At 46.3% G+C, this 20629-nt stretch overlaps 1 protein-coding gene across 3 annotated transcripts in view; it reads right to left on the reverse strand.

Moving 5' to 3' along the window:
* LOC143283118 (cullin-5-like) overlaps positions 1-20629 on the reverse strand; it is a 174095-nt gene that overhangs the window by 16743 nt on the left and 136723 nt on the right. For all 3 annotated transcript variants that reach the window (XM_076589254.1, XM_076589252.1, XM_076589255.1), the window contains 2 exons: positions 20318-20449; positions 9870-9993 (listed from right to left, as the gene is read on the reverse strand). In XM_076589254.1, coding sequence (XP_076445369.1) covers positions 9870-9993; positions 20318-20449 — 256 coding nt within the window. The remainder of the gene's footprint in view (positions 1-9869; positions 9994-20317; positions 20450-20629) is intronic.

Genomic DNA, 20629 nt, shown 5'->3' on the forward strand with positions numbered 1-20629 from the left:
ACCAACAGTCCGACATGGGTGAGTCTGAACCAACAGTCTGACAAGGGTCAGTCTGGACCAATAGTCTGACATGGGTGAGTCTGAACCAACAGTCAGACTTGGGTGAGTCTGAACCAACAGTCTGACATGGGTGAGTCTGAACCAACAGTCCAACATGGATGATTCTGAACCAACAGTCCGACATGGGTGAGTCTGAACCAACAGTCCGACATGGGTCAGTCTGGACCAATAGTCTGACATGGGTGAGTCTGAACCAACAGTCAGACTTGGGTGAGTCTGAACCAACAGTCAGACTTGGGTGAGTCTGAACCAACAGTCCAACATGGGTGAGTCTGAACCTGACATGAATGAGTCTGAACCAACAGTCAGACAAGGGTCAGTCTGAACCAACAGTCCGACAAGGGTCAGTCTGAACCAACAGTCCGACATGGGTGAGTCTGAACCAACAGTCCAACATGGGTGACATGAATGAGTCTGAACCAACAGTCTGACAAGGGTCAGTCTGGACCAATAGTCTGACATGGGTGAGTCTGAACCAACAGTCCAACATGGATGATTCTGAACCAACAGTCCGACATGGGTGAGTCTGAACCAACAGTCCGACATGGGTCAGTCTGGACCAATAGTCTGACATGGGTGAGTCTGAACCAACAGTCTGACAAGGGTCAGTCTGGACCAATAGTCCAACATGCATCAGTTTGAACCAACAGTCCAACATACACAAGAACCTGTTCAGCCAATGTGATGATAGCGGCGTAAGTGTTAACTCTTTCATTCCTGCAGCACGGTTTTCAGGTTTACAGGGATTTTACCCTTTATTCCTGGAGGCCGGAAAACTGTGTAGCAGAGAATTCCCCCTTTCCTTCCTGCAGCCCAGAAAATTGGTTCTCACCATAAGCGCTTTGAACTTCTGCGAGTCGTGTTATCAGTGCGTGTCATCTATCCCTGACCGGGTCACAAGTGGGGCAGTGTTTATGAATGGAATGGATGCCAGACACCCCCCTCCCCCTCCCTAGGCCGTGGGAAAGTGGCTGCCACTACATTCTTGCCGATATGCTGTGTAGACACACAGACACAGAAAAATGGAATGTGTAGAATGTTCGGATTCTGACCAGTTTTCTGATGATGAGTTTTACAATGCTGTAACAGATAATGATTTCGATCTGTTTCAAATGAATGACAAGGAGAGAGTGCAATTAGTTGCTGCTGAAGAAGCACAGATAGCGGGTGATGAAAACTTCAAAAAGTGCAAGTGTGAAAATTGTGGTGTATATTTGTACAGTAACTAGTGTGACTGCTTCAAGGTATATCACACACGTCACCTCTGTGTGGCATATTATGTGATGACTATGACACGGACGTGCATATTTAGAGAAAATATGTTTCTGAATAGTTTTTGTTCAAGAATTGTGGAGCTAACAATCTGATTCTGGCTCAGTGACTGCTAGTGTAATAAAAGGCATATGTTCTCTTTGAGACAAAGTTCAAATCATTCATATAAGGACAACAGCAGTGACAATTGTGACAGTTTTCCATCGATGTGACTAGCAGTGAGGCACTGAGATACATATGAGGCACTACTCGGTGAGTACCTGCATGCTGTGCATACTCTGCAAGCAAAATACTGTCCTGCATGTGGTACGTACTTGTATGCATTGTATTTGACTCCAAAGTCACCTGTTTTACACCTGTGTGTCACCAGAGAAGTCACCCTATAGTGTCAACATGGTCACAGACAACTTCTCACATCAATTCTGTATACAACAGTATATGACAATCTTAGTGTACTGTAATGAGCCGCACTGCCGTAAGCCTCCAAAATAAGTACCCTGCTTCATGCTTTCTTTCTCTTCTCTAAATTCAGGAATGTAGGGAATATATGAACTGTAGGAATCTCGGAAAAGAGGGAGTAATAGTTCACAAAAAAATAGGAATGAAAGAGTTAAGGATGACTATCCAAGTGAAAGAACCAACTTCATCCCAACAAGTGATGCTGTCATGTTACATCAACTTTACGATACGATGTTCATAGAACAGTTTCCGGACTTCTTAGAATACGCTAACAGTTTACCAGGCTCCCTACTTATTGTTTAATTTTCATTTTGATTCATCCACACACTTTTATACCTCTAAATTACTTGAAATTGTCAGTTTGTTCGATCTTTGGTTGTCTGTAACTGAGCCTACACAAAATCATGGTCACATCGTCGATTGGGTGTTGCACAGAAATGAGGACTGCCTCCTGAAGTCTACCACCATCGATCACACTGTCCTCTGACCATCACAGTGTGACGTGTCATCTGAACCTTATCAAACCTCCCATGCCCCATGTGTATAGGGAGGTGTGCACACTGACCTCAATTGACTTGACTTATTTAAAGCTGACCTGCTGACTAATATCCCTTTTGAGCCGACTGCTGACCAGCTATCCACTGTCCTACGCGCTGTACTCAATAGGCACACCCTGTCGACTCGGTGCCTGATCTCCAATCGTCCCCCATTGCCTTGGTACAACACCGTGGGACCAGAGCTGTTTGAGGCCAAGTGGGAGAGAAGGAGAGCTGAGAGACACTGGTGTAGCACTAGTTTGATCATCAGTAGGGAAATTTTTCAGACAGCCAGGAATAGTGTAACAAACATTGTTGACAGGGCAAAGTCAAAGTTCTACTCTTCTAAAATCCCTGCATGCACCACAGCCAAACAGCTTTTCAATGGTATGAACAATCTACTAGGTAAAATGAAAAACACTCCTCTCCCTACAATATTTTCGGTGCAGGAACTCCCTCAAAAGTTTTCTGACTTCTTCACCGGCAAAATATCACGCATTCGTGAGAAGCTTGACTCTGTTGTGTCTCCTTCTTTACCCGTTAAAGAACGCGTGTACAGTGCTCCTGTTTTACATTGTTTCCAACCGGTTACTGAAGATTTTGTGAAGAAAGTGTGTCTGAGTGCTTGTCCGAAATCCTGTGAGCTTGACCCTGTCCCGTCTTCTTTGTTGGTTGAATGTATTGATGTTCTACTGCCACATATTACTCATGTCATCAATTCTTCCTTACTGTCTGGTTGTGTCCCTGAAAGCTTCAAATCTGCTGTTGTATGTCCACTCATCAACAAACCATCTTTGGATCATAACTGAAAAATTATCAACCTGTCTCTAATCTGTCATTTTTATCATAACTGCTAGAAAAGATCATATTGTCTCAGCTCTTAGCTCATCTGGAACAAAATAGTTTACTTAATTCCCACCAGTCAGCTTATAGACGTGGTCATAGTTGTGAAACGGCCCTTTTTAGAATAGTGAATGATTTGCTTTCGGGATTTGATGAGGATAAGATATCTGTTCTCGCTCTCTTAGATTTGTCAGCAGCTTCTGACACTATCGACCACTTTATCCTCTTGAACAGACTTAAAACTTCCTTTGGTATTCGTGACACTGCACTAGCATGGATCACGTCTTACCTGTCAGGTTGTACACAGAAAGTGTGTGTAAATGGTAGATACTCTAGAGTATCTGCCTTAAAATATGGTGTCCCACAGGGGTCCGTCCTAGGTCCTGTTCTTTTGTGCTGTATGCGGCTCCTGTGTCGGATGTCATCAGTCATCATGTGATGTCGCATGAGAGCTTTGCTGATGACACACAACTTTATCAGCTGGCTTCCATAGCTGAATTTGATGCACTGGTGACTCAAAGGAGTGCATTGCTGGCCTAAAGGACTGGATGACTCAACAAACTGCAACTAAATGATGATAAGACTGAATTTACGATAACCTGTCCAAAAAAGTTTCATCAACATCCTTCCTTTCCAGACTCTGTTCTGATCAATAGCACACCTGTTTCACTTTCTCCTTCTATTCGCAGTCTTGGTGTAATCCTACACCAGTCTCTTTCCTTCCAACAGCACATTTTGAATATCTGTAAAGTTGCCTGAAATGAAATGAAATTATGATGCTTAGAGCCTTGCCGACCACTAAGGCCATCTCAAGGCAATCGCCACGTTAATAACTACTACAAGGATAAAAAAACAAACAATTAAAACGAGTCACCACTTCAAACTTTCCACTCCAAAGTTAAAAAAAAAAACTTCCATAGTTTAAAACCTTCAAATCTGGTTAAAAATGTTCACTTCTTTTAAGAAGTCCATCAGTGCCCATGGAGGGACATCACGAAACAAAGTCTTCAAAGAAACCGCCGTGTAATGTCGGTGCCTAACGTCATGCAGATCCCAACAGTCAAGGAGCACGTGTTTCACGGTGAGAGGCTCATCACAGGGAATACATCGAGGGGTCTCTTCCCCCTTCAACAAGTAAGAATGAGTAAAAAAAAGTGTGCCCCGCACGCAGTCTACACAGCACAGACTCCTCCTTTCTGTTCTTCACCCCCAAAGGGAGGGTCTCTTTTAGGTCTGGACGGATCTGGAAGAGCTTGTTGTCCGTCTGGGGGTTCCACTCCTCTTGCCAAAGATCCTTAACATAAATGTTCACCTTCCGCTTCATGTCTGTGTATGGTACAAAAGGATCTGGATATTTCTTTCTTTACAGCGTTCCTGGCCAGCAGGTCCGCCCTTTCGTTACCACGAATGCCAACATGTCCGGGAACCCAGGCCAACACAACCTCGTATCCTTTCTTCGTTGCGAGAGTAAAAGCTTCATAAAATTCCAGCAGATTGGGATGAGTGATATTCCTGCAGGCGATCGCCTCCAGGGCTGATAAGGAGTCGGAAAAGATCATGAATCTCTTTTGTTTCGAAGAGAGAACCATTTTTACCGCCAGAACCAGTGCGGTCAGTTCCGCAGTGTACACCGAGCTGTCAGACAGGATTTGTTCCGTTGAGGGCCGGTCAGGAAAGGCGGGACAGAACGCAGATGCAGCGACTCCGTCCTCTGACTTGGAACCGTCAGTGAAGATTCTTTGAAAAGTGGGGAATTTGTGGCAGAGTTCCGAAAAGTAAGTTCTGTAGGCCAGAGAACTGGTGGAGTCTTTACGGTACGAGGCCAGATTGAATCAGACCTCAGGTGTTCTAAAGGTCCACGGAGGGCTGTCGGGGAACTTGGAGAAATCTGAGATGCCACCGACATCCAGATTGGCATTTTCTATGTGTGGCTGAATGCGGAGTCCAAGAGGAGGGATGCAGTTTGGGTTGTTTTTAAATTTCTTGTTGAAAGGGTTGTTGAATACAGCGTTGTAAGCAGGGTTTGTAGATTCAGAAAACAATTTCAAATAATAATTTAGGGTCAGCTTCAGTCTGCGGTTGGAGAGAGGCGGTTCCCCCGCCTCTGCGTACAGGCTGTGCACAGGGGTGGTGCGGAACGCACCTAAGCTGAGACAGAGCCCTTGGTGGTGTATAGGGTCCAACAGTTTCAGGTAGGACGGTCTGGCCGAGCCGTATACTACACTTCCGTAATCCAGTTTGGACCGGACCAGGGCTCTGTAGAGGTGCAAGAGAGTTCTCTTATCAGCACCCCAGCCCGTGTGTGCCACAACTCGAATGATGTTCAGGACTTTTTGGCAAGATATTTTCAGCTGTTTGATATGGCTGAGGAAGTTCAGCTTCTGATCAATGACGACCCCTAAAAATTTGGCTTCCTTGACCGCCGGGATGGTGGATTTTCCCAGATGGATTTCAGGGTCTGGATAGAACTGGCGAAAGTTATGAAAATGAATACATTCAGTTTTGGAGGATGAAAAGGTGAAGCCATTCTCCTCTGCCCAACACTGGATTTTGTTGACACAGAGCTGAAGCCGTCGCTGGATGCTGGCATACATGCTGCCAGTTGCATACAAGGCGAAATCGTCCATGAACAGCGAGCTGTCCGATCCCTTGTGAACGGATTGAACGATGTCATTAATTTTGATGCTGAAGAGAGCCGGTGACAGAATGCTCCCTTGCGGGACACCCAGCTCCTGCTTGTGAATGTCGGACAGGGTGGTGCCGACCCTCACCTGGAATTGTCTGTCTTGCAAAAAATTGTGGATGAACTGTGGCAGGTGTCCTCGGAAGCCGAGCTTGTGCAGGTCCGAGAGGATTCCAAATTTCCAGGTGGTATTGTAAACTTTCTCCAAGTCGAAAAATATGGCCACCACATGCTGTTTGTTTACAAAGGCATTTCTTACAGTGGTTTCCAGACGAACCAGATAGTCAACAGTAGAACGATGCTTGCGGAAACCGCACTGTTCTTTCGCCAGAAGGCCATCGGTCTCTAGTTTCCACATCAGTCTACCGTTGACCATCTTCTCCATCAGTTTGCAGATGCAGCTGGTCAATGCTATTGGGCGGTAGTTGGAGGGGTTCGAGGGGTCTTTTCCTGGTTTCGGCACCGGGATTATGAGGGCTTTCCGCCAGGAGGGTTGAAAAAAGCCTGTGATCCAGATGTGGTTGTAAACTTTGAGCAGGGTGTCCAGACAGGTTTGGGGAAGATGCTTTAAGAGTTTATAATGGACCTCGTCCATTCCTGGACAGGAATCCGTGCAGGTCTGAAGGGCAGATTTACGTTCATTCATAGTGAAAGGAAGGTTGTAACTCTCTGTGTTGTCGGAAGAGAAGTTACAGGGTGTTTTTTCTGTCAGGCTTTTGGTTTTGAGAAACTGAGCAGATTTGTTGGCAATCTCGAGTTCTGTTCGATTGTGGAGGCAAGCAAACTGGCAACTGCTTTCTTCTCTGTGACCATAGCGTCTGAAAGTCTGAGGTGATGGAAAGTTGGGCAGATGTTTTTGCCCTTAATTTTTTTTTTAAAACCCTCCACACTTTCTTCTTGGGTGTGTTGGAGGTTAAGGAAGAGCAAAAATCTCTCCATGACTTTCTCTGGCTCTTTTTAAAAACATATACTGGCTTTCGCCCTCAGCTGTTGATGGGTTCGAACGCTATCGGTCTCCGGTCTCCGAAAGACGCGTCGCTGCGCTCTCTTCCGAGACTTACGGGCCTCCCGACATTCCGCGTTGAACCAGGGCATTCTTGGCATCTGAGGCTTGGAGGTAGACGATGGGACTGCTGCTTTGGCACAATCTAAAACGATCTGAGTCAGAGTGTCAGCAGGGTCCTTGCTTTTTAATACTGTTTCTTCCTGCAGCTCCGCTCTTATCTTCATGGTAAAAATTCCCTAGTCGGCTTTGTCATAGTTCAGGCGGTCAGGCAGAGAGTCACCTTCTCCATCTGTGGGGTGAGGCTTTCCGCTCCCGCCCAGCAGCCCCTGAGGACCGCCGTACAGGATGGGAAGGGGGTGGACACGGCGCCTCCACCCAAGGCCAACGGTTCTATTAAGGTAGTTACGTCGTCCGTCTGCGTCCCTGTGGACGTCGTCTGGACTGCGACGTCCACCATCCTGGGTCTGACGACAGAGGCGTAAGACGCCTTAGGCAACGCGGCCTCCACTTGTTTTCTTGTCTCAAAGAACATTTTCTTCTCCGTCTTTACCTTCTGGATTTCCTTTTCTTTTCTCCAGGCGGGGCAGTCTTTTGATGAGGACAGGTGGCTGCCTCCGCAGTTTGCACAACAGGCTGGACTGACTCTGTCTGACCCCTTCTTTACTGTCACCCTGTAAACGTCGGTCACTCCCTGAGAGGACAGCTCGCTCTTGATCTCTGCTTCAGACACTCCTCTCAACTCCGGGCATCTGATGACCCCCTTTGAACAGTTCAGACCCTTGTGAGGGGAAACCCTCACCGCCCTATCCACAAAAGTGGTCGCCTTGAGCAGAAGCTGTGTCTGCCTTTTAGACTCTGTCTCCACCAAAAATGCTCCGCTCCTCAGCCTCTTGATAGATTTCAGTGATCCCGTCAGACACTGGAAGCCCTTCTGGATAGCGAAGGGGCTGAGAGCTGACAAGGGCTTGTCGTCATCAGTGCCCTCCACCACAAGCCACGACGGCCAAAATCCAGAGGTCTCAACGACCTCCGGATCTGAGTCCGAATCGTCTGTTCCTTGACTTCTTCTTTTTCCAAGTTTAGGGGGGTGTATTTGTTTAGAATTCATGTTTAAATAATTGTATATTCATCCCTCCCTTACCCACCCACCATGGGGTCCAACTTAGGGGCCTGGGTCAAGGGAACACCAGCTTGACCCCTTCCAGGTTTCGGGAGGGATATACGACCAACAGCCTAGCTCCAACGTGTTCCCCCCCGATCATGCCCAGCTCCCGGGGACAGAGAACCGAGCACTACGGGGGTTATCTTCGTTAGCCTCTAAACTGCCAGTCTTGACCCAGCCCCACGAAGGGGTAGCCGATTGACACACACGGGCCAATGTGTGCCACCTGTCTTAGGAGAGGTCTGAGCCAAAGGGATGTGTTGAGAGCAGCGTGCTCTCTCAATCCCCAGGATCTCATTCCCCTCCATCACAGGTCGCGCCGCACGGCAAACACAGCGGGCCTGAAGAAGGCCGCAGAGAAAAAAGAATGTGGAAAAGAAGGCTTGATGGGGAGCTGAGGACAGAAAAGAGGCGGTAAAAAGAAGAATAGAGAATAGTGAAAGGGACAGTGGGTCACGTTTAGTTTGGGCCTCACTCACGACCTGTTCGGCATGGGAAGCCCTATCAGGGGTATCAGTACAAAAACCACCACTTATTCAGCCCTAACAGCAACGATGGCTATGTAGGCTGTCAATTAAGACCTGGGACCAGAGCAGCAAAACCCCAAGAAGCACTGATGCCCCCGCCGACATAGCTCGCTCGATCACTGGCCACTAAGCCTCCCGACCATGACAAGGTAGTGACCCCCCCCCCCCCCTGGAGGGGGTCAAGAGAACACCAGCCTGACCCCCTCCAGGTTTCGGGAGGTAAAGTTGCCTATTTGGAACTGCATAGAATCAGCTTTCTCCGCCATTATCTCTCAACCGATGCAACCAAGACACTTGTATGCTCTCTTAGTTCTCTCAAGATTGGATTACTGCAACTCTCTTTTGGTCGGCCTTCCCAAATATCTTCCAACGAATTCAGAATAACACTGCCAGACTCATTTGCAGAGCTTCTAAATTTGACCATGTTTCTCCTCTCCTTCAGTCTCTTCGCTGGTTGCCTGTTTCTGATCGAATAGACTATAAGCTATCCACTCTGACCTTTTCTGCAGTCAACGGCTCTGGCCCCAAGTATCTTTCTGAACTCCTCCATATCTATACCCCGTCTCGCCAGCTCCGTTCTTCCTCTGATACTCGACTTCTCAGGATACCTCACATCAGAAGTAAGACCTATGGACACAGATTGTTTTCTTTTCAATCACCAAAGACGTGGAACAAGTTCCCTGATAACCTCCGTCATTCTGATTCCCTTGCATCTTTTAAATCTCGTCTCAAAACTCACCTTTTCCCTCAGCAATAAGTTCAATTGTGGCAAGTCCACTTCCTTTGCATTAGCTGTGTTTGACTATGTGTGTATACATATGTATGTGTACGTAACTACATGCATGTATATGAATGTGTATTGTTTGTGTGTGTGTTTATGTAAGTTTGTGCCTGCCTATGTGTGCGTATGTGTTAGGGTAGCTGTTAGATACACATGTATGTTAAAATGTATGTATGCAGTGTGTGTGTGTGTGTGTGTGTGTGTGTGTGTGTGTGTGTGTGTGTGTGTGTGTGTAGTCACATTTTGGTCTGTGTATGTAACATAGATGTAATGTTTTATGTTAACAAAAGCGTTTTTGTAAAGCACCTAGAGCAGATTTCTGGATAGTGTGCTATATAAGTATCCATTATTATTATTATTGTTAATCACATCGCCTCAACAGAATGATATTTTACACAAATCTATTTTGTTAAAAATAATCTTATTCTGGGGAATAAAATCTAAAGCTTGAAACACAGACTGAGGCACTGTTGTGCGAGATGAAACTTTCAAATTTACTTCGCCAATCTGATAGCGATATTAGAAATGCTTGGTGTTTACCAGCTATTCCTTCATTGTTGTTCCGGTGGGACTCTTTGAATTCCCCGTTGAGATCCTCGCTGACCTTGATGTCTTGGAACATGCGGGCCAGCTTGTTGACAAAGTCAGCTGGCATCCCCACTTCCTGCAACATTGAAGATGACAAACTGAGCCACACTCAGTTAAAATTTCTGTGCCAATCTGTGTAGATATGAAGAAAGAGAAGAAAATTGGGAGGGTTAAAAAACAACAACAAAAAACAAAACAAAGAGGGAACACATGAAAAACGCAGATAGTGTAGCAAGCAGCATGCAATGGCAGAAATTAATCGTTCACCTGCTCAGTGCCTAAGAGGCATCAGCTGATATCCTGCACAAAGTGTTCCAATAGTGCCTGCAAGATGTCCACTGACCTCAACATCTATTTTGATTTTTACTTCATCAGAGTTTGGTACAATGAACATAAGCAGATTGGTTAGTTTAATGTGTCTGGATTATAAACATCTATTCACGTGAGCATTTGTCAGGTGGAAGATCCCTTTCTTCTCAATGATATGCAAACTGAGCCACTTAGAGCACGCAAAAAAAGAGGGTTTGCCTCTCTTGCCAAAAAGGTATCAGACACTTTGTAATGTGAAAACAGTGGTCCCAGTCAGCAAATTTACACAACTTTGCAAGCTCTGCTGATGATTATGTATTATGATGAGAGATGGATCTGTCTTGTCTTATGATGGATCTGTCTTGTCTTGTCTTATGATGGATCCATCTTGTCTAATATTCGGTCAAATTCCAAGGTGATGACAACAGTGATGAAACTGACAGCAATATTCAACACTTTCTTCAGTCTATCCATCAAATCAGACTTTTCTGAGTGAGTGACCATGACTGACAGTGAAGGCATGGCACTTTCACGTAATTTCAGAAGAGGGGGAGGAGAGATAGAGGAGTGGTGTAAGACAGTAAGTCAAAGCCAGACAAAGGGCAGGGTAAGGTGTGGCCCTGACCTATCAGTGAACTGTCTCTTCACAGGAGACATGCCTAAGCCCAGATTCTGCTTTCTGGGACATGGATCACAAAATTCAGGGACACAAAGGAAAAACCAGGGACAACTGACAATGTATATTAATAAACAATGAGTCCAGGAGATCAAATAATTAACAAATAATAAAGAGTGGTAACTCACTCCACACACAAGGTACATAACTTCAAGCCAATGCTGCTTCCCCAAGGGAAGTGTCTGGGTTTGTTCCAATGTACCTTTCATTTACCTGTGTGCTAGCTGAATTGGTAGCGTAAGCAGCATTGGCTTGAAGTTATGTACCTTGTGTGTGGAGAGAATTAACAATGTGTTTCTTTGTGTTTCCTTCTCTCAATGTGGTGCCTACATGTTACATGTGTTTGTATACACATATTCTTTATATCCTTTATATCAACACCTTTTTACTTAATTGATATTAGACAATGTAGTGTGTGTGTTTTCTTCAGTTTGAAATGAAATGAAATTATGGTGCTTAGAGCCTCGCCGACCACTAAGGCCATCTCAAGGCTATCGCCGCGTCAATTACTACTACAAGGCTAAAAAAACAACCAATTAAAACGAGTCACCACTTCAAACTTTCCGCTCAAAGTTAACAAAAAAAACAAAAAAACAAACAAAAAAAACAAAAAAAAACTTCCATAGTTTAAAACCTTCAAATCTGGTTAAAAAGGTTCACTTCTTTTAAGAAGTCCATCAGCGCCCACGGAGGGACATCACGAAACAAAGTCTTCAAAGAAACCGCCGTCTAACGTCATGCAGATCCCAACAGTCAAGGAGCACGTGTTTCACGGTGAGAGGCTCGTCACAGGGAACGCATCGAGGGGCCTCCTCCCCCTTCAACAAGTAAGAATGAGTAAAAAAAGTGTGCCCCGTACGCAGTCTGCACAGCACAGATTCCTCCTTTCTGTTCTTCACCCCCGAAGGGAGGGTCTCTTTTAGGTCCGGACGGATCTGGAAGAGCTAGTTGTCCGTCTGGGTGTTCCACTTCTCTTGCCAAAGATCCTTAACGTAAGTATTGACCTTCCGCTTCATGTCTGTATAGGGTACCAAGGATCTGGACAACTCTTTCTTTACAGCGTTCCTGGCCAGCAGGTCCGCCCTTTTGTTACCACGAATGCCAACATGTCCGGGAACCCAGGCCAACACAACCTCGTATCCTTTCTTCGTTGCGAGAGTAAAAGCTTCATAAAATTCCAGCAGTTTGGGATGAGTGATATTCCTGCAGGCGATCGCCTCCAGGGCTGACAAGGAGTCGGAAAGATCATGAATCTCTTCTGTTTGGAAGAGAGAACCATTTTTAACCCCAGGACCAGTGCGGTCAGTTCCGCGGTGTATACCGAGCTGTCAGACAGGATGTGTTCCGTTGAGGGCCGGTCAGGAAAGGCGGGACAGAACGCAGATGCGGCGACTCCGTCCTCTGACTTGGAACCGTCAGTGAAGATGCCTTGAAAAGTGGGGAATTTGTGGCACAGTTCCAAAAAGTAGGTTCTGTAGGCCAGAGAACTGGTGGTGTCCTTACAGTACGAGGCCAGATCGAATCAGACCTCAGGTGTTGTAAAGGTCCACGGGGGGCTGTCAGGGAACTTAGAGAAAACTGAGATGCCACCGACATCCAGATCGGCATTTTCCAAGTGCGGCTGAATGCGGAGTCCGAGAGGAGGTATGCAGTTTGGGTTGTCTGTAAATTTCTTATCGAAAGGGTTGTTGAATACAGCGTCGTAAGCAGGGTTTGTAGGTTCCGAAAACAATTTCAAATAATAGTTCAGGGTCAGCTTCAGTCTGCGGTTGGAAAGAGGCGGTTCCCCCGCCTCTGCGTACAGGCTGTGCACAGGGGTGGTGCGGAAAGCACCTAAGCTGAGACGGAGCCCTTGGTGGTGTACAGGGTCCAACAGTTTCAGGTAGGACGGTCTGGCCGAGCCGTATACAACACTTCCATAATCCAGTTTGGACCGGACCAGGGCTCTGTAGAGGTGCAAGAGAGTTCTCTTATCAGCACCCCAGTTCGTGTGTGCCACAACTCGGATGATGTTCAGGGCTTTTAGGCAAGATATTTTCAGCTGTTTAATGTGGCTGAGAAAATTCAGCTTCTGATCGAAGACGACCCCTAGAAATCTGGCTTCCTTGACCGCCGGGATGGTGGATGTTCCCAGACGGATTTCAGGGTCCTGATAGAATTGGCGAAAATTATGAAAATGGATGCATTCAGTTTTGGAGGACGAAAATGTGAAGCCATTCTCCTCTGCCCAACACTGGATTTTGTTGACGCAGAGCTGAAGCCGTTGCTGGATGCTGGCGTACGTGCTGCCGGTTGCATATAAGGCAAAATCATCTACGAACAGCGAGCTGTCCGATCCTTTCTGAACGGATTGAACGATGTCATTAATTTTGATGCTGAAAAGAGCCGGCGACAGGATGCTCCCTTGCGGGACACCCAGCTCCTGCTCGTGAATGTCGGACAGGGTGGTGCCGACTCTCACCTGGAATTGTCTGTCTTGTAAAAAATTGTGGATAAACTGAGGCAGGTGTCCTCGGAAGCCGAGCTTGTGCAAGTCGGAAAGAATACCAAATTTCCACGTGGTATCGTAAGCTTTCTCCAAGTCGAAAAATATGGCCACCACATGTTGTTTGTTTACAAATACATTTCTGACAGTGGTTTCCAGACGGACCAGATGGTCAACGGTACAGCGATGCTTGCGGAAACCGCACTGTTCTTTCGCCAGAAGGCCGTCGGTCTCTAGTTTCCACATCAGTCTACCGTTGACCATCTTCTCCATCAGTTTGCAGATGCAGCTGGTCAGTGCAATTGGGCGGTAGTTGGAGGGGTTCGAGGGGTCTTTTCCCGGTTTCGGCAGCGGGATTATGAGGGCTTTCCGCCAGGAGGGTGGAAAAAAGCCTGTGACCCAGATGTGGTTATAAACTTTAAGCAGGGTGTCCAGACAGGTTTGGGGAAGGTGCTTTAGGAGTTTATAATGGACCTCGTCCATTCCTGGACAGGAATCCGTACAGGTCTGAAGGGCAGATTTAAGTTCATTCATTGTGAAAGGGAGGTTGTAAATCTCTGTGTTGTCGGAAAAGAAGTTACATGGTGTTTTTTCTGACAGGTTTTTGGTTTTAAGAAAGCGAGCAGATTTGTTAGCAGATCTCGAGTTCTGTTCTATTGTGGCGGCAAGCAAATGGGCAACTGCTTTCTTCTCTGTGACCAGAGCGTCTGAAAGTTTAAGATGATGAAAGGTCGGGCATACGTTTTTGCCCTTAATTCTTTTTAAAACCCTCCACACTTTCTTCTTGGGTGTGTTGGAGGTTAAGGAAGAGCAGAAATCTCTCCATGACTTCCTCTGGCTCTTTTTAAAAACATACCTGGCTTTCGACCTCAGCCGTTGATGGGTTCGAACGCTATCGGTCTCCGAAAGACGCGTCGCTGCGCTCTCTTCCGAGACTTACGGGCCTCCCGACATTCCGCGTTGAACCAGGGCATTCTAGGGACCTGAGGCTTGGAGGTAGACGATGGGACTGCTGCTTTGGCGCAATCTAAAACGATCCGAGTCAGAGTGTCAGCAGGGTCCTTGCTTTTCAATACTGTTTCTTCCTGCAGCTCCGCTCTTATCTTCTTGGTAAAAAAACTCCAGTCTGCTTTGTCGTAGTTCAGGCGGTCAGGCAGAGAGTCACCTTCTCCATCTGTGGGGCAGAGGACGACAGGAAAGTGGTCACTCCCGTGCAGATTGTCGTGCACTTTCCACTCGTAGTCCAGGACCAACGATGGATCGCAGACCGACAGATCTAAACACGAGAGCTTTCCAGAGGACAGATGCAGGTAAGTGGGAGACTTGTCGTTAAGACAGCACAAGTCCATGTCGGAAAGAAGGTTTTCCAAGAGAAGACCTCGGGCTGATGTCATCTCACTTCCCCAGAGCAGGGAGTGTCCATTGAAGTCGCCCAACAGTAAAAACGGACGTGGGAGCTGGTCGACCAGGTTCATGAGGTCCTGCCTCAGAACACGGACGGAAGGAGGAAGGTAGAGAGAGCAGACAGTGATGGTTTTCTTAAGCGTGACTCTGACTGCCACCGCCTGTAAAGGGGTGCTTAAAAGAACTGTACTGTATAAAAGGGACTTGCGAATAAAAAGAGCGACACCTCCCGTCAATCCCTCTTGCTTCGGTTGAGCGGGTTTAAAAACGGAGTTAAAACCAGAGAGAGATAAAACCTTGCCATCTCTTTGCAGAGTCTCCTGCAGCGCCAGCACTGAAGGTTTCAAAGCACGACAAAGCAGCTGGAGTTCCTGAAAATTGGCGTGGAACCCCCGGATGTTCCAGTGGATCACTGCCATTAAAAAAGGTTAAAAAAAATAAAGCAGCAGCCTATTCCATCGCTACCCCCTGCTCCTGTGCTTGCGGTGGCTCAAGGTCCGCCAGAATGGAGTATTTATTTTTCTAAATAAATTTTTCGGATTCCGACCGAGTTGGAATATCCACCACCGAGGCCCCTCCCGATACCACCGAGGCCGCAACCCTCCCCTCCTTGAGTTTTGGAGGTACGGGGGGTTTCCGGCCACTTCCGCCAGCCCAAGACCAGGCAGACGAGAGGCGGGGCGAGGGGTGCCGGGGGGTGGGGTGGGGCGGGAGGCGGACAACGTGCCTCCGCCCGAGGCTTTTCTCTCCCGCCCAGCAGCCCCTGAGGACTGCCGCACAGGATGGGAAGGGGTGGACACGGCATCTCCACCCAAGGCCAACGGTTCCGACGAGGTGGGTAAGTCGTCCGTCTGCGTTCCTGTGGACGTCGTCTGGACCGCGACGTCCACCATCCTGGGTCTGACGACAGAGGCGTACGACGCCTTAGGCGACGCGGCCTCCACCCGTTTCCTTGCCTCAAAGAAGGAAATTTTCTTTTCTGTCTTGACTTTCTGGATTTGTTTTTCTTTTCTCCAGGCGGGGCAGTCTTTCGATGAGGACGGGTGGCCACCTCCGCAGTTCGCACACCGGGCTGGATTGACGCAATCGCCCTGGTGCGCCGCCTTCGAACAGGTGCCACACGCCTCTTCCTCCTTACATCGGTCTCTCACGTGACCAAATTTCTGGCACTTAAAGCATCTCAGAGGGGACGGTACATACAGGCTTACATTAACTATTAGGTATCCGACCCGAATGTCCTTGGGGACATCCGGGCAGCAGAAGGTGAGGAAGAAAGTGTTGGTCGGGACTCTGTCCGACCCCTTCCTCACCGTCACCCTGTACACATCGGTCACTCCCTGAGAGGACAGCTCGCTCTTGATCTCAGCCTCAGACACACCTTTCAACTCTGGGCATCTGATAACTCCCTTTGAGCAGTTGAGACCTTTGTGAGGGGAAACCTCCACCGCCCTATCCACGAAAGTGGTCGCCTTGAGAAGGAGCTGTGTCTGCCTTCTGGACTCTGTCTGCACTAAAAACGCTCCGCTCCTCAGTCTCTTGATGGACTTTAGCGGTCCTGCCAGACACTAAAAGCCCTTCTGGACTGCGAAGGGGCTGAGAGCCGACAAGGGCTTGTCGTCATCAGCGCCCTCCATCACAAGCCACGATGGCCAAAAACCAGAGGTCTCAACGACCTCCGAATCAGAGTCTGAGTCATCCGTTCCTTGTCGTCGTCTTTTGCCTGAGTTAGGGGGGGGTGATTTTTTGGAATTCATGTTGAAAAATATGTAAATTCATCCCTCCCTTACCCACCCGCCATGTGGTCCAACTTAGGGGCCAGGGTCAAGGGAACACCAGCTTGACCCCTTCCAGGTTTCGGGAGGGATATACGACCAACAGTCTAGCTCCAACGTGTTCCCCCCCGATCATGCCCAGCTCCCGGGGACAGAGAACCGAGCACTACGGGGGTTATCCTCGCTAGTCTCCAAACTGCCAGTCTTGACCCAGCCCTACGAAGGGGTAGCCGATTGACACACACGGGCCAATGTGTGCCGCCTGTCTTAGGAGAGGTCTGAGCCAAAGGGATGTGTTGAGAGCAGCGTGCTCTCTCAATCCCCAGGATCTCATTCCCCTCCATCACAGGTCGCGGGCCTGAAGAAGGCCGCAGAGAAAAAAGAATGTGGAAAAGAAGACTTGATGGGGAGCTGAGGACAGAAAAGAGGCGGTAAAAAGAAGAATAGAGAGCAGCGAAAGGAACAGTGGGTCACGTTTAGTTTGGGCCTCACTAACGACCTGTTCGGCATGGGAAGCCCTATCAGGGGCATCAGTACAAAACCACCACTTATTCAGCCCAAACAGCTACGATGGCTACGTAGGCTGTCAATTAAGACCTGGGACCAGAGCAGCAAAACCCCAAGAAGCACTGATGCCCCCACCGACATAGCTCGCTCGATCACTGGCCACTAAGCCTCCCGACCACGACAAGGTAGTGACCCTCCCGGGAGAGGGTCAAGAGAACACCAGCCTGACCCCCTCCAGGTTTCGGGAGGGATCAGTTAACTGATTTCTTTATAGAGGAGGCAAACTGGATGCACAGTAGACACTTTAGTCAGATCAGTTACAACCTGGAGGACAGGAATATTATCAAAGTGGTCTCTCCTCTAAAGGGGAATGCACTAAGGTGTAAGGAAAGCTTGACAGCTTGCTTTTTGAGAACATGATTGACTTTTCATCTTGATCAAACCGCAATGTCGTTGTTGGGGCAATGTTTCACTTAATTAGTCACAAGTGTTGTGATTGGTATCATAAACTTATTAGCCTTTTAAATTTCTTTTACTGCTATGATCAGACAATAAGTATGTTACTTCCAGCTGTATTTTGTTTGTTTTCTTTCTGGGTGTCATTCTGTGGTGGAAATAGACTTTTTAAATACATAAATATTATCATCTTCACTTTGAAATGCCTGAATAATTATCTAGATTAAAAATAACTGGGAAAAAATCCCGGATTTAGAATGAACATTCATTTTCATTTTCAAAAACATTTACTTTCGTTCTGCATCTCCAATAGTTTTGTTGGAAGATTAAAAAAAAAATCTATTACTCCTGAATCCTAAAAATTTTCTGGAAAGGGGAGAGCACTTTTTTCTTTCTTTATTTTATTCAAAATTTTGAGGCACTGAATAGGTGAAAGCATGTGAAGAAGAGAGGAAGTTTGCATTTTCTCCCTCTGGTTAAAAAAACGTATGTCAAAAACAGGTACAAACTCAGCCTTTTGGTGTGCTCTGCTGGCCTAATTTTGTGGCTTGTGCAGTTCTAAGACACCTCTGCTCAGCCAATTTGCACAAATCTCAAAGCAAAAGGAGGGCAAAGCCTACCTGGTTTGAAAGGAGAGCCCTAGTAACAATAACAGCTGTGTTAGCTGCAACAAAGGAAAACCCATTGGAACCATAAACCCCGGTCATTCAGAAATCCCTGAAATAAAATTTATGAAGACAGAACTGTTAACCCCTTATAGTGCTCAGTGTAGTTTGGCGTACACCAAAGAAAAGTTCTGGCCTACAAAAGAGTAGTTTTCTTATGCTGCTCTGCAGTCAGCTAAAACACCGCTCAATCGATAATCAATCTGGCTGACAGACATAATACTTTTTGTACCAAGAAATACTTTTTTTTATGCATACCAAAAGCAAAACAAAATGAAAATTACCAAGAAATACTTTTTTTTATGCATACCAAAAGCAAAATAAAATGAAAATTACTAAGATGAACTGAATTTCTGTCTCTTCAATGTGTAAAACTGGTGAGGAGGAAAACGCAGGGTTACATTTATTCTGAAGGGTGGGCTCCTCTCTGAAAATTCAGTACTTCATAACATTTTTTCAACAAAGAAAATAAATGAAAGGGATAAAAAATGTGATGATCACAGACACCTCATGTCAAAGTGTCCGCAATGGAGATGGAGAGGTTGTCATCAGCTATCTACTCACACAGCATAACCTCTGCCCTGATGACTTTAAAATCTTCCGCAAATCATTAGAAGTTTTCCATTTCAAGAAACTGGCTTTGTGCTGTATGTGTTTCTTCAGGGCATCTGCAAAATGCTTGTGTGATTGTGTTTTTTCGTGCCTCTTGCAATCAAATCGTTCAACACCAAAACAGAAAAGTTGATGTTGCAGAGAGTGCTGGATCTTGTCTACACACAACTGAAGCTGACACTGAATGCCAGCAAATGTTTTACGAGCTGACTTAGAACAGAGAGGACTTGAAGCCACACCTTACAGAATTGACAATATAATTGATTTTGATGCTGAAGAAAGCAGAAGAGAGAGAACGTTCCCTTGCAGGTCACCTTGTCAGTCCTGTCCATGGATGTCAGACAGAGCAGAGGCAACACAAACCTGTAAACTTCTCAATAAAGTTTTGGAGACAAAATTACAGGTAATATAAAATGCCTTTTCCAGATGAAAAAACATTATGGCAATGACATGCTTATGCTGATGAAGGTGTTACGGTAACGGATGGTGGTCTCAAGACTGGTTTTGAGTACCTACATCAGTATGGAGTTGACCGTCTTCTCTATCACTTCTCAGAGATAACTGGTCAGTGCTCTTGGTCAATACTTTGTAGGATTTGAGAGATCTTTCCAAGGCTTAAGAATCTTTTTCGCCAGGAGGAAAAAAGAACTCTGCTGTCAAGATGTGGTTAAACAGTTTGAAGACTAACTTCCAGAAGGTATAAAAGGAAACTGCTGTGAGAATTGTTGCATGTTTGAAGAGCTGATTTTAATTCATCCAGAGTAAATGGTATGTTCAGAGTTAGCAGAAGATAATAAGACGGCATCTTCTTTTTTAGGAGTTTTCATCTTTAAGAAAGTGTTAGACCTGTTTGAAGGAAAGGAATCTTCCTGGATACTGTAAGCAGTAACCAGGGAGACTTCTTCTTTGTTCGTGAGCTGCAACTACCACGTTCATTCGTATGTACACAAATGAGCTTTTACGTGTTGACCGTTTTTACCCTGCCATGTACGCAGCCATACTTCGTTTTCTGGGGTAGGGAGCCTTCTAACTTTAGGTGGTATATCGAGGGACAGGTGTTTGTCCCCTTCAATTTTCTCAATAACTTTCAATACTTTTTTTTTTTTTTAAATTGGAGTAAGGAACAAAACTTTCTGACGGAAAAGTATCTGCTGGTTTTAAATATAAGGTGAGATTTAGCTCAAAGCTTTTAATGGGCTCTAGCACTGTCCATATGTGGTCTCTGAGAGCTAAGATGCTGAGCTCTTTTCCTCTGGGTACAAACTTGCTGACACTTGTTAAACCAATGTGCTTTTATTATTTTCAGGAATGACCAAAGGAATTTAGTGCTGAAGGGAAGGAACTGCGCTCATCGTCTACGAAGATGACCAGCCATGAAATTTGGCCAACTGAGCAAACCTACAGGCCTTGTCTGCACCAGTTTGACAACATAGAGCATATGACACCAAAAGATCTGACACAAGCAGACTGACCGACTTATGCACGCAAACACACATCATTATACCAAAACTTACTCTGAGCCATTCTACCATGTTCTCCTCTTTCTCATTGTCCGCCGAGGTGTCGAGAATGAGTCTGCGAGTGAGGTGGGCTTTGTGGTAGCGCATAAAGACATCTTTGTTCTGTACATACTTCAGCACCAGTAACTGCACACACACACACACACACATATGACATGTCAAGTACATGTACCAACTACGTGCTGAGATGAAGGTGATAATGGTCCATGAAAACTAATACAACAGACTGCAGAAGATTACCGTAAAGTTCGGTCTATTGAGCGCACTGGTATATAAGCCGCAACCACTAAATTTTGGAAAAAATTG

This window comes from Babylonia areolata, chromosome 6 (assembly GCF_041734735.1).
Source record: "Babylonia areolata isolate BAREFJ2019XMU chromosome 6, ASM4173473v1, whole genome shotgun sequence".
Taxonomy (NCBI): Eukaryota; Metazoa; Mollusca; class Gastropoda; order Neogastropoda; family Buccinidae; genus Babylonia; species Babylonia areolata.